General features: G+C 40.8%; 1 protein-coding gene and 1 long non-coding RNA gene across 2 annotated transcripts in view; both read left to right on the top strand.

Annotated features, from left to right (window-relative positions):
• The window catches only part of slc6a1b (solute carrier family 6 member 1b), a 30,920-nt gene extending 21,614 nt beyond the window's left edge, over positions 1-9,306 (top strand). Inside the window, exons 14-15 of the mRNA XM_042324896.1 lie at positions 3,004-3,171; positions 8,947-9,306. Coding sequence (XP_042180830.1) covers positions 3,004-3,171; positions 8,947-9,063 — 285 coding nt within the window. The 3' untranslated portion in view covers positions 9,064-9,306. The remainder of the gene's footprint in view (positions 1-3,003; positions 3,172-8,946) is intronic.
• An 843-nt stretch (positions 9,307-10,149) lies between these two features.
• Positions 10,150-12,449, top strand: LOC112238827. Its single transcript, XR_006083818.1, has 2 exons — positions 10,150-11,126; positions 11,162-12,449. It is a non-coding gene; the product is annotated as an uncharacterized LOC112238827 (long non-coding RNA).
• The last annotated feature ends 1,312 nt before the right edge of the window (positions 12,450-13,761 follow it).

Here is a 13,761-nt window from a genome sequence, read left to right as displayed (position 1 = left end):
TTGATGAACTGTTCAGCAGTCTAATGGCTTGGGGGTAGCAGCTGTTCAGGAGCCTTTCAGGAGCCTTCAGGAGCCTTGGCACTCTGGTATCGCTTGTTGTGTGGTAGCAGAGAGAACAGTCTATGACTACGGTGGCTGAAGTGTTTGGCAATATTTAGGGCCTTCCTCTGACACCGCCTGGTATCGAGGTCCTGTATGGCAGGAAGCTTGGCCCCAGTGATGTACTGGGCCGTACACACTACCCTCTGTAGCTCCTTACAGTCAAATGCCGAGCAGTTGCCATACGAGGAGGTGATGAAGCCAGTCAAGATGCTCTCGATGGTGCAGCTGTAGAACTTTTTTGAGAATCTGAGGACCCAAGCCAAAAATGTTCAGTCTCCTGAGGGGGAAGAGGTGTTGTCGTGCCCTCTTCACGAATGTGTTGGTGTGTTTGGACTGTGATAGTTCCTTAGTGATGTGGACACAGAGGAACTTGAAGCTCCCGATCCTCTCCACTACAGCCCTGTTGATGTGTATTTGGCTCCCATTTTCCTGTAGTCCACGATCACCTGCCAGATCTCTGACTTCCGCCCTATAGGCTGTCTCATCGTCATTGGTAATCAGGCCCACCACCGTCGGGTCATTGGTACACTTAATGATGGTGATGGAGTCGTGTGTGGCCACGCAGTCATGGGTGAACAGGGAGTACAGGAAGGGACTAAGCACGCACACCTGAGGGGCCCCCGTGTTGAGGGTCAGCGTGTCGGATGTGTTGTTGCCTACCCTCAGCACCTGGGGCAGCCCGTCAGGAAGTCCAGGATCCAGTTGCAGAGGGAGGTGTTCAGTCCCAGGGTCCTCAGCTTAGTGATGAGCTTTGTGGGCACTATGGTGTTGAATGCTGAGCTGTAGTCAATGAACAGCATTCTCAAGTAGGTTTTCCTTTTGTCCAGGCGAGATAGGGCAATGTGAAGTGCAATTGAGATTGAGTCATCGGTGGATCTTTTGGGGCGATATGCAAATCGGTGTGGGTCTAAGGTTTCTGGGATGATGGTATTGATGTGAGTCATGATCAGCCTTTCAAAGCATTTCATGGCTGCAGACGTGAGTGCTACGGGGCGATAGTCATTTAGGCAGGTTACCTTAGTGTTCTTGGGCACAGGGACGATGGTGGTCTGCTTGAAACATGTTGGTATTACAGACTCAGACAGGGAGAGGATTTAATGTCAGTGAAGACACTTGCCAGTTGGTCAGCGCATGCTCTGAGTATGCGTGCTGGTAACCAGTCTGGCTCTGCGGTCTTGTGAATGTTAAAACCCCTTAATCACATCAGCTACGGAGAGCGTCATCACACAGTCGTCCAGAACAGCCGATGCTCTCATGCATGGCTCTGTGTTGCTTGCCTCGAAGCGAGTATACAAGGCATTTATGTCACTGGGCAACTCAAGGCTGAGTTTCCCTTTGTAATATGTGATAGTTTGCAAGCCCTGCCACATCCGACGAGCACCAGAGCTGGTGTAGTAGGATTCGATCTCCGTCCTTTATTGAAGCTTTGCCTGTTTGATGGTTCCTCTGAGGGTGTAGCAGGATTTCTTATAAGCATCCGGATTAGTGTCCCGCTCCTTGTAAGAGGAAGCTCTACCCTTTAGCTCTGTTGCGGATGTTGCCTGTAATCCATGGCTTCTGGTTGGGAAATGTACGTACATTAACTGTATGGGGGATGACGTCTTCGATGCACTTATTAAATGAATCCGGTGATGTGGTAAAACTCCTGTTATCAGATGAATCCAGGAACACATTCCATTCTGTGCGAAACAGTCCTGTAGCCTAGCATCCGCTTCATCTGTATTGAGCGAGTCACTTCCTGCTACAGTTCATCAAATCAAAATCAAATCAAATGTATTTCAAAGTGCTGAACAGAAACCCAGCCTAAAAACTCCAATTAGCAAAACCAAGAGAGGTACCAAATGTTCATAGATGACCAACAGGGTCAAATAATAATAATCACAGTGGATGTCGGGGGTGCGTCAGGTCAACACCTCAGGAGTAAATGTCAGTTGGCTTTTCATAGCCGATCATTGAGAGTATCTTTACCGCTCCTGCTGTCTCTAGAGAGTTGAAAACAGCAGGTCTGGGACAGATAGCACGTCCGGTGAACAGGTCAGGGTTCCATAGCCGCAGGAAGAACAGTTGAAACTAGTTAGATTTGCCAAATGGAGGGTGAGCTTTGTATACGTGTGGAGGCGATCTAGAGGTTTTTTTCACCTGGTAGAAATGAGGTAAAACCAATTTCAGTTTTCCTGCGTTAAAATCACGGTCCACTAGGGGCGCCGCCTCTCGGTGAGTATTTTCTTCTTTTGCTTATGGCCCAATAACAGCTCATTGATTGTGGTCTTAGTGCCAGCATCGGTTTGTGGTGGTAAATAGACAGCTAAGAATATTATAGATAAACCTTTTTCATAAATGATATGGTTTACAGCTCATCGTGAGGTATTCTAACTCAGGACAACTTCAATTACTTCCTTAATATTAGAGACCACCAGCTGTTGTTAACATAGAGACACACATCACCACCCCACTTGAGTTTACAGGACGCTGCCCTTCTGTCCGACGGATAGAAAAAAAACCAGCTCGATTATGTGTCTGGGATGTAACCAGGTCGATTTTGGTTTGTGTCTGGGATGTAACCAGGTCGATTTTGGTTTGTGTCTGGGATGTAACCAGGTCGATTTTGGTTTGTGTCTGGGATGTAACCAGGTCGATTTTGGTTTGTGTCTGGGATGTAACCAGGTCGATTGATTGATTTGAATTTAGTAGATCATTTAAAATACGAGGATACATAAACAATATAGAGGACAATAAACACAATAAAGCACTAAGGCTTCCTGGGATGAACCAGGTCGATTGATTGATTTGAATTTAGTAGATAATTTAAAATACGAGGATACATAAACAATATAGAGGACAATAAAGCACTAAGGCTTCCGTTGTTTCGTGACCAGGTTGTTCTTCTGTCTTCTCTTCCAGGGAGTGTTCCTGTTCAGTGCTGTCCAGATGGTTCCTCTCACCATGAACAACTACGTGTTCCCGGCCTGGGGACAGGGAGTAGGTTGGTGCATGGCGTTGTCCTCCATGCTCCTGATACCTGGATACATGATCTATATGTTCCTCAACCTCAAGGGGGATTACAAAGAGGTATGGACATCTTCTTCTTTCTTCCTCAGATGCTGCCAATCACTATATATATATATATTGTATTTATTATGGATCCCCATTAGTTCCTGCCAAGGCAGCAGCTACTCTTCCTGGGGTTTATTATGGATCCCCATGAGTTCCTGTCAAGGCAGCAGCTACTCTTCCTGGGGTTTAATATGGATCCCCATTAGTTCCTGCCAAGGCAGTAGCTACTCTTCCTGGGGTTTATTATGGATCCCCATGAGTTCCTGTCAAGGCAGCAGCTACTCTTCCTGGGGTTTAATATGGATCCCCATTAGTTCCTGCCAAGGCAGCAGTTACTCTTCCTGGGGTTTATTATGGATCCCCATTAGTTCCTGCCAAGGCAGTAGCTACTCTTCCTGGGGTTTATTATGGATCCCCATTAGTTCCTGCCAAGGCAGCAGCTACTCTTCCTGGGGTTTATTATGGATCCCCATTAGTTCCTGCCAAGGCAACAGTTACTCTTCCTGGGGTTTATTATGGATCCCCATTAGTTCCTGCCAAGGCAGCAGCTACTCTTCCTGGGGTTTATTATGGATCCCCATTAGTTCCTGCCAAGGCAGCAGTTACTCTTCCTGGGGTTTATTAAGGATCCCCATTAGTTCCTGCCAAGGCAGCAGTTACTCTTCCTGGGGTTTATTATGGATCCCCATGAGTTCCTGTCAAGGCAGCAGCTACTCTTCCTGGGGTTTAATATGGATCCCCATTAGTTCCTGCCAAGGCAGCAGTTACTCTTCCTGGGGTTTATTATGGATCCCCATTAGTTCCTGCCAAGGCAACAGTTACTCTTCCTGGGGTTTATTAAGGATCCCCATTAGTTCCTGCCAAGGCAGCAGTTACTCTTCCTGGGGTTTATTATGGATCCCCATTAGTTCCTGCCAAGGCAACAGTTACTCTTCCTGGGGTTTATTATGGATCCCCATTAGTTCCTGCCAAGGCAACAGTTACTCTTCCTGGGGTTTATTATGGATCCCCCATTAGTTCCTGCCAAGGCAACAGTTACTCTTCCTGGGGTTTATTATGGATCTTCATTAGTTCCTGCCAAATGCAGCAGCTCAGGCCACTGCTCTACTACCACAGATCTACAATACACAATCCATGTTGACGTGTGTGTAGAGTGTGTGTGTCTCTTCACAGTCCCCGCTGTTCCATAAGGTGTATTTTTATCTGTTTTTAAAAAATCTGATTGTACTGCTTGCATGAGTTACTTTATGTGGTTATGGCTCTATGTAGTACTGTGGAATAGAGTTCCATGTAGTCATGGCTCTATGTAGTACTGTGGAATAGAGTTCCATGTAGTCATGGCTCTATGTAGTACTGTGGAATAGAGTTCCATGTAGTCATGGCTCTATGTAGTACTGTGGAATAGAGTTCCACGTAGTCATGGCTCTATGGAGTACTGTGGAATAGAGTTCCATGTAGTCATGGCTCTATGTAGTACTGTGGAATAGAGTTCCATGTAGTCATGGCTCTATGTGGTACTGTGGAATAGAGTTCCATGTAGTCATGGCTCTATGTAGTACTGTGGAATAGAGTTCCATGTAGTCATGGCTCTATGTAGTACTGTGGAATAGAGTTCCATGTAGTCATGGCTCTATGTAGTACTGTGCACCTCCTATAGTCTGTTCTGGACTTGGGAACTGTGAAGAGACCTCTGGTGGCATGTCTTGTGGGATATGCATGGGTGTCCGAGCTGTGTGCCAGTAGTTTGAATTCATTAATACTTGTATTTGTGAGAGGTATTGACATGTTGAATGCACCGAGCTGTCTGTTTAATCTCTCCTCCACTTTGAGCCAGGAGAGATTGACATACATATTATTAATATTAGCTCTCTGTGTACATTTAAGGGCCAGCCGTGCTGCCCTGTTCTGAGCCAATTGTAAAGTCCCTCTTCGTGGCACCAGACCACACAATTGGACAGTAGCGCAGGTGTGACAAAACTAGGGCCTGTAGAACCTGCATTGTTGATAGTGCTGTTAAGGCAGAGCAGTGCTTTATTATAGACAGACTTCTCCCCATCTTAGCTACTGTTGTATTAATATGTTTCAACCATAACAGATTACAATCCAGGGTTACTCCAAGCAGTTTAGTCACCTCAGTTGGCTCAATTTTCCACATTAATCATTACAATATTTAGTTGAGGTTTAGAGTTTAATGAATGAATAAATTCAATGCTTTTAGTTTTTGAAATATTTAGGATAAATGTATTCCTTGCCACTCTGAAACTAACAGCAGCTCTTTGTTAAGTGTTGCAGTCATTTCAGTCTCTGTAGTAGCATGTATATGTTGAGTCATTAGCATACATAGAAACTCTGCTTTTACTCAAAGCCAGTGGCTTTAACCGGAAGGGATGTAACTTTTAGTTGTCATTAGTAAAGATTTTAAAAAGGAGACACTTTTATCCAAATCAACTTTGTCATGCATACATTTTTTGTATTTCGCAATCCGGGTGTTCCCTGGAATCGAACCTACTATCCTGCCGTTACAAGAGCTCACATACTGTATATTCAGAGTCATCGGGTGGCCATTTTGTGTCCACAAAACAGCTCAGCCCTCACAAAACCAAAAAAAGCTTCCCAAAATAACCATATCATGTGATTCCGAAAGAGATCCGGCTCGAAGGACCAATGGCCTGCAGCAGAGTTTGGATTTTGTAGTATTTTAAGTAGATGGGAAGGCACTTAATCCCAAAAACAAGTTTGGAATATTGCTGCTGGCGATTACTGTTTTTATCTTAATCTGCATAAATAATCATCGCCTTCTCACAGACATAGTAAAAGCCAAGTTTGAGGACAGCAAATGTTTCCCATTGTGTCTTGAGCATGACATTAGACTTGGACATATACAGTGCCTTCAATTCAATTATTCAAACCCCTTGACTTATTATTCCATGTTTTGTAGTGTTACAGCTTGAATTCAAAATGTATTAAATATCTTGTTTTTTTTCTTCCCCTTCACCCATCTACACACAATACCCCACATGGACAAATGGAAAACATGTTTAGATAAATGTCAGCACATTTATTGAGAATGAAATACAGAAATATCTCATTTACATAAGTATTCACACCCCTGAGTCAGTAATTTAAAGACTTTTGGCCAGAGATTACAGATGTGACTCTTTCTGGGTAAATCTCTAAGAGCTTCCCACACCCTTTGCCCATTATTCTTTTTAAAAATTCTTGGATTTTGATCATTGCTAGACAGATGTTTTCAGGTCTTGCCCAAAAATACCCCATAATGACAAAGCAAAAACAGGTTTAGAAATTTTCGCAAATTTATACAAAATAAAAAACTGAAATCACATTTACATAAGTATTCAGACCCTTTACTCAGTAATTTGTTGAAGCACCTTTGGCAGTGATTACAGTCTGGAGTCTTCTTGGGTATGACGCTACAAGCTTTGCACACCTGTATTTGGGGAGTTTCTCCCATTCTGCTCTGTCAGGTTTGATGGCGAGCGTCACTGCACAGCTATTTTCAGACCAGAGCATCTTTTTTTTTTGGTACCCTTCCTAGATCTGTGCCTCGACACAATCCTGTCTCATAGCTCTACGGACAACTCCTTCAACCTCGTGGTTTGGTTTTTGCTCTGACATGCGCTATCAACTGTGGGTCCTTATATAGACAGATGTGTGCCTTTCCAAACCATGTCCAATCAATTGAATTGACCAAAGGTGGACTCCAATCAAGTTGTAGAAACATCTCTAGGATGGTCAATGGAAACACGGATGCACCTTGTGCTCAATTTCAAGTCTCAAAGCAAAGGTTCTGAATACTTATTTACATAAGGTCTTTCTGTTTTTTATTTTAAATACATTTACAAAAATGTCTAAAAACCTGTTTTCGCTTTGTCATCATGGGGTATAGTGTGCAGATGGATGAGGAAAACATTATTTCATCCATTTAGAACAAGGCTGAAACGTTACAAAATGTGGAAAAAGTCAAGGGGTCTGAATACTTTCCGAATGCACCGTAGAAATAGACAGAATTAAACATAGAGAAATAGACATAGAAATAGACATAGAAATAGACATAGAAATAGACATCGAAATAGACATAGAAATAGACATAGAAATTGACATCGAAATAGACATAGAAATAGACATAGAAATAGACATAGAAATATAGAAAAAGACAGAAACAGACAGAAAAATAGACAGAAATAAACATTGACATAGAAATAGACAGGGGTAATAGACATAGAGAAATAGACAGAGAAATAGAGATAGAAACAGACATAGACATAGAAATAGACATAGAAATAAACATAGCTATAGAAATAGGCATAGAGAAATAGACACTGACATAGAAATCGACAGACAGGGAAATAGACATAGAGAAATAGACAGAGAAATAGACATATAGACATAGACAGACAGGGAAATAGACATAGAGAAATAGACAGAGAAATAGACATATAGACATAGACATAGACAGACATAGAGAAAGAGACATTGACATAGAAATAGACCGAAATAGACATAGAAATAGACAGGGAAATCGACAGACAGGGAAATAGACAGAGAAATAGACATATATAGACATAGACATAGAAATAGACATATAAACATAGACATAGACAGACATAGAGAAAGAGACATAGACAGACAGATAGACATTGAAATAGACATAGAAATAAACATAGCTATAGAAATAGGCATAGAGAAATAGACACTGACATAGAAATAGACAGACAGGGAAATAGACATAGAGAAATAGACAGAGAAATAGACATAGACATAGACAGACATAGAGAAAGAGACATAGCCAGACAGATAGACATATAAATAGACATAGATGTTCAGTTGAAAAAGGTCACAGAGAGGAGTATGAGGCCGGTCAGTCACGTGATCGCTGTTCAGCTGCAGCTTGCAGTGAAAGGCTGATTAGTAATTGTTGGTTCGGTTGGAGGCGCTGCTGCAGTCATCACTTGCAACGAGACGAGCAGCTGTCAGCCCCTTTTGTGTCAGTCAGTGGAGTCTTGATTGCCTAAATTGTAGCAATCAGTTCACTTGATTAGTATGTGTCAAGCAACAGATGGAAGTAGGTTCTCGCAGACACTGAGACAGCTAGCTATCTAGTGCATCATGACACAATGTATAGCATAATAACTAGATATTTGATGGTAGCAATGTGAAAGCTTAATTTACTGCAGTGGGCTAAATCAGGGTCACGCAGAGTGTTTCTTGGTAGTCCTAAACAAATCTACACATGGTTTATGTGCCTAAAAAAAAGAAGAAGATACCTGTACCATGTCAGATACAGAGTTAAAATGTATTACATTTTGACTTTGCCTCCCAATATTACACTTTATATACATCACAGAAGACTGAAATATAACAACACCGTTTGACATAGAAACACTGGATTTTTTGCGTCTTTTTTTAAAAATAACGTTTTTTTATTCCTTATTAAATTATGAAAAAAATATGAATAACATTCCACTAATGAGGCCAGTAGATAATTTGACTGCAGGAAAGGGCTACAAATGTCAACAAGCAGACTGAAATGTCAACAAGCAGACTGAAATGTCAACAAGCAGACTGAGATGTCAACAAGCAGACTGAAATGTCAACAAGCAGACTGAAATGTCAACAAGCAGACTGAAATGTTTTGTTGTCGTTGCAACGTATCGTTTCTTTGCAGCGCTTGCAGACGGCGTGGTAACGTTGTAACTTAACAATGTGAAAGCCTAAAGAATCCAGCACAACGGGCGTTTTTTAAATGTATCGTTCTCTCGCACATTGCAGCGTCTGCGGATAATGATCCAGCCCCCGATGATGGTGAAAGGAGAACGCCAGGAGAATGGCCCTGAGCAGACTGCAGCAGAAGCAGAGAACCTGGCCACTGAAGAGGCTTACATCTAGACCTTGTTACATCCTAAACCCTCGAGGCAAACTCTCTGCAGAAAACAACGTAATCAAGGTGAAACGCAACCAAGGGATTCGTCTCAAATGGCACACAATTACCTATGTAGTTACACTGCTTTTGACCAGGGCCAATATAGATAGTGTTTCATATAGGTACTAGTCCTTCTGGGCCCTGGTCAAATAGAACCCTATTCCCTCTGGGCCCTGGTCAAATGGTACCCTATTCCCCATGGGCCCTGGTCAAATGGTACCCTATTCCCTCTGGGCCCTGGTCAAATAGAACCCTATTCCCTCTGGGCCCTGGTCAAATGGTACCCTATTCCCTATGGCCTTGGTACCCTATTCCCTATGGGCCTTGGTACCCTATTCCCTCTGGGCCCTGGTCAAATGGCCCCATAGTCCCTATGGGCCCTGGTCAAATGGCCCCCTATTCCCTCTGGGCCCTGGTCAAATGGAACCCTATTCCCTCGGGGCCCTGGTCAAATGGAACCCTATTCCCTCGGGGCCCTGGTCAAATGGAACCCTATTCCCTCTGGTCAAATGGAACCCTATTCCCTCTGGGCCCTGGTCAAATGGTACCCTATTCCCTCTGGGCCCTGGTCAAATGGAACCCTATTCCCTCTGGGCCCTGGTCAAATGGTACCCTATTCCCTCTGGGCCCTGGTCAAATGGAACCCTATTCCCTCTGGGCCCTGGTCAAATGGAACCCTATTCCCTCTGGGCCCTGGTCAAATGGTACCCTATTCCATCTGGGCCCTGGTCAAATGGTACCATATTCCCTGGGCCCTGGTCAAATGGAACCCTATTCCCTATGGGTCCTGGTCAAATGGAACCCTATTCCCTCTGGGCCCTGGTCAAATGGAACCCTATTCCCTATGGGTCCTGGTCAAATGGAACCCTATTCCCTCTGGGCCCTGGTCAAATGGAACCCTATTCCCTATGGGCCCTGGTCAAATGGAAACCTATTCCCTCTGGGCCCTGGTCAAATGGAACCCTATTCCCTATGGGCCCTGGTCAAATGGAAACCTATTCCCTATGGGTCCTGGTCAAATGGAACCCTATTCCCTCTGGGCCCTGGTCAAATGGAACCCTATTCCCTATGGGCCCTGGTCTAAAGTAGTGCACTACATAGGGAAAAGTGTTCTATTTGAGATGAAAAACAAAATGACTTCGATGTCTATCTAATCACCTACCTCCAGGGGAAACATGTGACCAACCTGATTACTATTTTGTTTTCTTTTTTTCCTTTTTATTTTTGTTGGTTTGTAAAAAAAAAAGGAGTAAAACAGAAAGTAGAAAGGTAAAGTAGATTAACTAGCCAGATCAGAATGAAGAAAGGTAAAGTAGATTAACTAGCCAGATCAGAATGAAGAAAGGTAAAGTAGATTAACTAGCCAGATCAGAATGAAGAAAGGTAAAGTAGATTAACTAGCCAGATCAGAATGAAGAAAGGTAAAGTAGATTAACTAGCCAGATCAGAATGAAGAAAGGTAAAGTAGATTAACTAGCCAGATCAGAATGAAGAAAGGTAAAGTAGATTAACTAGCCAGAACAGAATGAAGAAAGGTAAAGTAGATTAACTAGCCAGATCAGAATGAAGAAAGGTAAAGTAGATTAACTAGCCAGATCAGAATGAAGAAAGGTAAAGTAGATTAACTAGCCAGATCAGAATGAAGAAAGGTAAAGTAGATTAACTAGCCAGATCAGAATGAAGAAAGGTAAAGTAGATTAACTAGCCAGATCAGAATGAAGAAAGGTAAAGTAGATTAACTAGCCAGATCAGAATGAAGAAAGGTAAAGTAGATTAACTAGCCAGATCAGAATGAAGAAAGGTAAAGTAGATTAACTAGCCAGATCAGAATGAAGAAAGGTAAAGTAGATTAACTAGCCAGATCAGAATGAAGAAAGGTAAAGTAGATTAACTAGCCAGATCAGAATGAAGAAAGGTAAAGTAGATTAACTAGCCAGATCAGAATGAAGAAAGGTAAAGTAGATTAACTAGCCAGATCAGAATGAAGAAAGGTAAAGTAGATTAACTAGCCAGATCAGAATGAAGAAAGGTAAAGTAGATTAACTAAGAACAGAATGAAGAAAGGTAAAGTAGATTAACTAGCCAGATCAGAATGAAGAAAGGTAAAGTAGATTAACTAGCCAGATCAGAATGAAGAAAGGTAAAGAGATTAACTAGCCAGATCAGAATGAAGAAAGGTAAAGTAGATTAACTAGCCAGATCAGAATGAAGAAAGGTAAAGTAGATTAACTAGCCAGATCAGAATGAAGAAAGGTAAAGTAGATTAACTAGCCAGATCAGAATGAAGAAAGGTAAAGTAGATTAACTAGCCAGATCAGAATGAAGAAAGGTAAAGTAGATTAACTAGCCAGATCAGAATGAAGAAAGGTAAAGTAGATTAACTAGCCAGATCAGAATGAAGAAAGGTAAAGTAGATTAACTAGCCAGAACAGAATGAAGAAAGGTAAAGTAGATTAACTAGCCAGATCAGAATGAAGAAAGGTAAAGTAGATTAACTAGCCAGATCAGAATGAAGAAAGGTAAAGTAGATTAACTAGCCAGATCAGAATGAAGAAAGGTAAAGTAGATTAACTAGCCAGATCAGAATGAAGAAAGGTAAAGTAGATTAACTAGCCAGATCAGAATGAAGAAAGGTTATTGTGCATGATGTTATTGTCAACGGTTCTATTTCATATGCAAAACATTTTAGTCTTTTTTGAAATTATTACCTAGAAAAATACTGTAATTTGAATTATAATTTAAATTTGGAGGCCCAATATGATTCAACACTACTGTGCTAATTTAAGATATTTACTTAAATTAATCTATTAAAAATACAATTATTGTAAAAAGGTTATATATAGATTATAATTCACATGTGTTTGTATTTAAAATAAATATAGAAAAAGGAATGGAATGTGTTACAGAAAGTAGTGAAATTAAAATGCAAAATGAAAGATGCATAGTGGAATTGAATATTGACCAATTATAAGCAATGCCCATTATGGGAAAGTGCAACCTGAAAGGCCAAATCTCCATATCTATGTAAATAATATTATTTCTGTTTTCCAAGATCCGGACATTTTTACCACTATTTTACCCCTTACTTATTTTCCCGGAGCAACCCTTTGAAAAGCACAAAGGCCAGTGTGGATCTCAAAACTTCCCATTTGGTATGACTATTACAAAATGCAGATTAACATTATCATACCAGAGACTGTTACAATTGTATCTTTGTTTTCTAAAGAACAATATTTTTTTTTTTTAAAGAATCATTTTGTAGGATGTGTTCTATGTAAGAGTGAGATGGACCAAAATCATACACATGTCAAAAAAAAAAAAGATTACCAACCTATTGACATGAGACATATCCCTCCCATCCCGTCAATCCAGATAACACAGTACTATAAGCATTATTATCACAGAAGTAGCATTTGAGCAGTGACTGAATGACAATTCCTTCTAACAATCCAGAGATACTGTTTAACTTCAAACTTGTTTCCCACATTAGTCCAGACCTCAGGAACAGTCGTGAAAAGTGACCAAATTATCTGATGAAACTACTGAGATGATAGCCAGTCGTCTGTTGTTAGTCAATCATTCTAGTCCTAGTCTGACAGGTTTCCTATGTCAGGTTCTGAAAGAGAAGCGTTATAGAGGGACCACAACCTACCCTGGTCCGAAAACATAGGCCTATCTTATATTATATATATATGTATATTACTACTGAAATTATACTTTTCTTTTTCATTTTTTTGAAAAAGGAAACATTAATTATCAAGTTGTTTTTCAATAAATAAATATATATAGTATCAATCAAAAATATGCACACACCTACTCATTAAAAGGTTTTTCTTTATTTTTTACATTGTATAATAATAGTGAAGACGTCAAAACTATGAAGTAACACATATGGAATCATGTAGTAACCAAACTGAGATGATTTGGGAGGAGTTGGACCTTGGGGGGGAAGGAAAAGAAGCCAACAAGTGCTCAGCATATGTGGGAACTTCAAGATGGTTGGAAAATCATTCCAGGTGAAACTGGTTGAGAGAATGCCAAGGCGAAGTGTGACTACTTATATATTCGTTTAACTCTTTTTTGGTTACTACATGATTCCATATGTGTTATTTCATAGTTTTTCTGCCTTCACTTTTATTCTACAATGTAGAAAATAGTACAAATAAAGAAAAAACCCTGAAATGAGTAGATTTGCCCAAACTGTTGATTAGTACTGTATATATACATATACATATACAGTGTGGCAAATGCATTCAATGTGATTTTCTGGATTTTTGTTTTAGATTCCGTCTCTCACAGTTGTACTGTACCTATGATAAAAATTACAGACCTCTACGTGCTTTGTAAGTAGGAAAACCTGCAAAATCGGCAGTGTATCAAATACTTGTTCTCCCCACTGTGTAGACCGATTAGTACTATATATATACATATACATATCTAGACCGATTATATAGTAATCCAAGCAAATTATCAAAGTTGTGTTTCTATAAAGATTAAACTAGTTTGTTTCCATGGCAGCGACAAATGACAAAGATCTGGTTTAAATGAGTCATTTTAGTCTCTGCAAAGAATATAAAACTAAAATGTGCAATGAATTAAGGTTCCCATTAATTTTGTATAAAGTTACCATACTGCAGTTTTCTGTCTTAAATGATGTTGTAAAA

This window comes from Oncorhynchus tshawytscha, linkage group LG07 (genome assembly GCF_018296145.1).
Source record: "Oncorhynchus tshawytscha isolate Ot180627B linkage group LG07, Otsh_v2.0, whole genome shotgun sequence".
In the NCBI taxonomy this organism is placed as follows: domain Eukaryota; kingdom Metazoa; phylum Chordata; class Actinopteri; order Salmoniformes; family Salmonidae; genus Oncorhynchus; species Oncorhynchus tshawytscha.
This window is presented reverse-complemented; position numbering and strand designations above follow the sequence as displayed.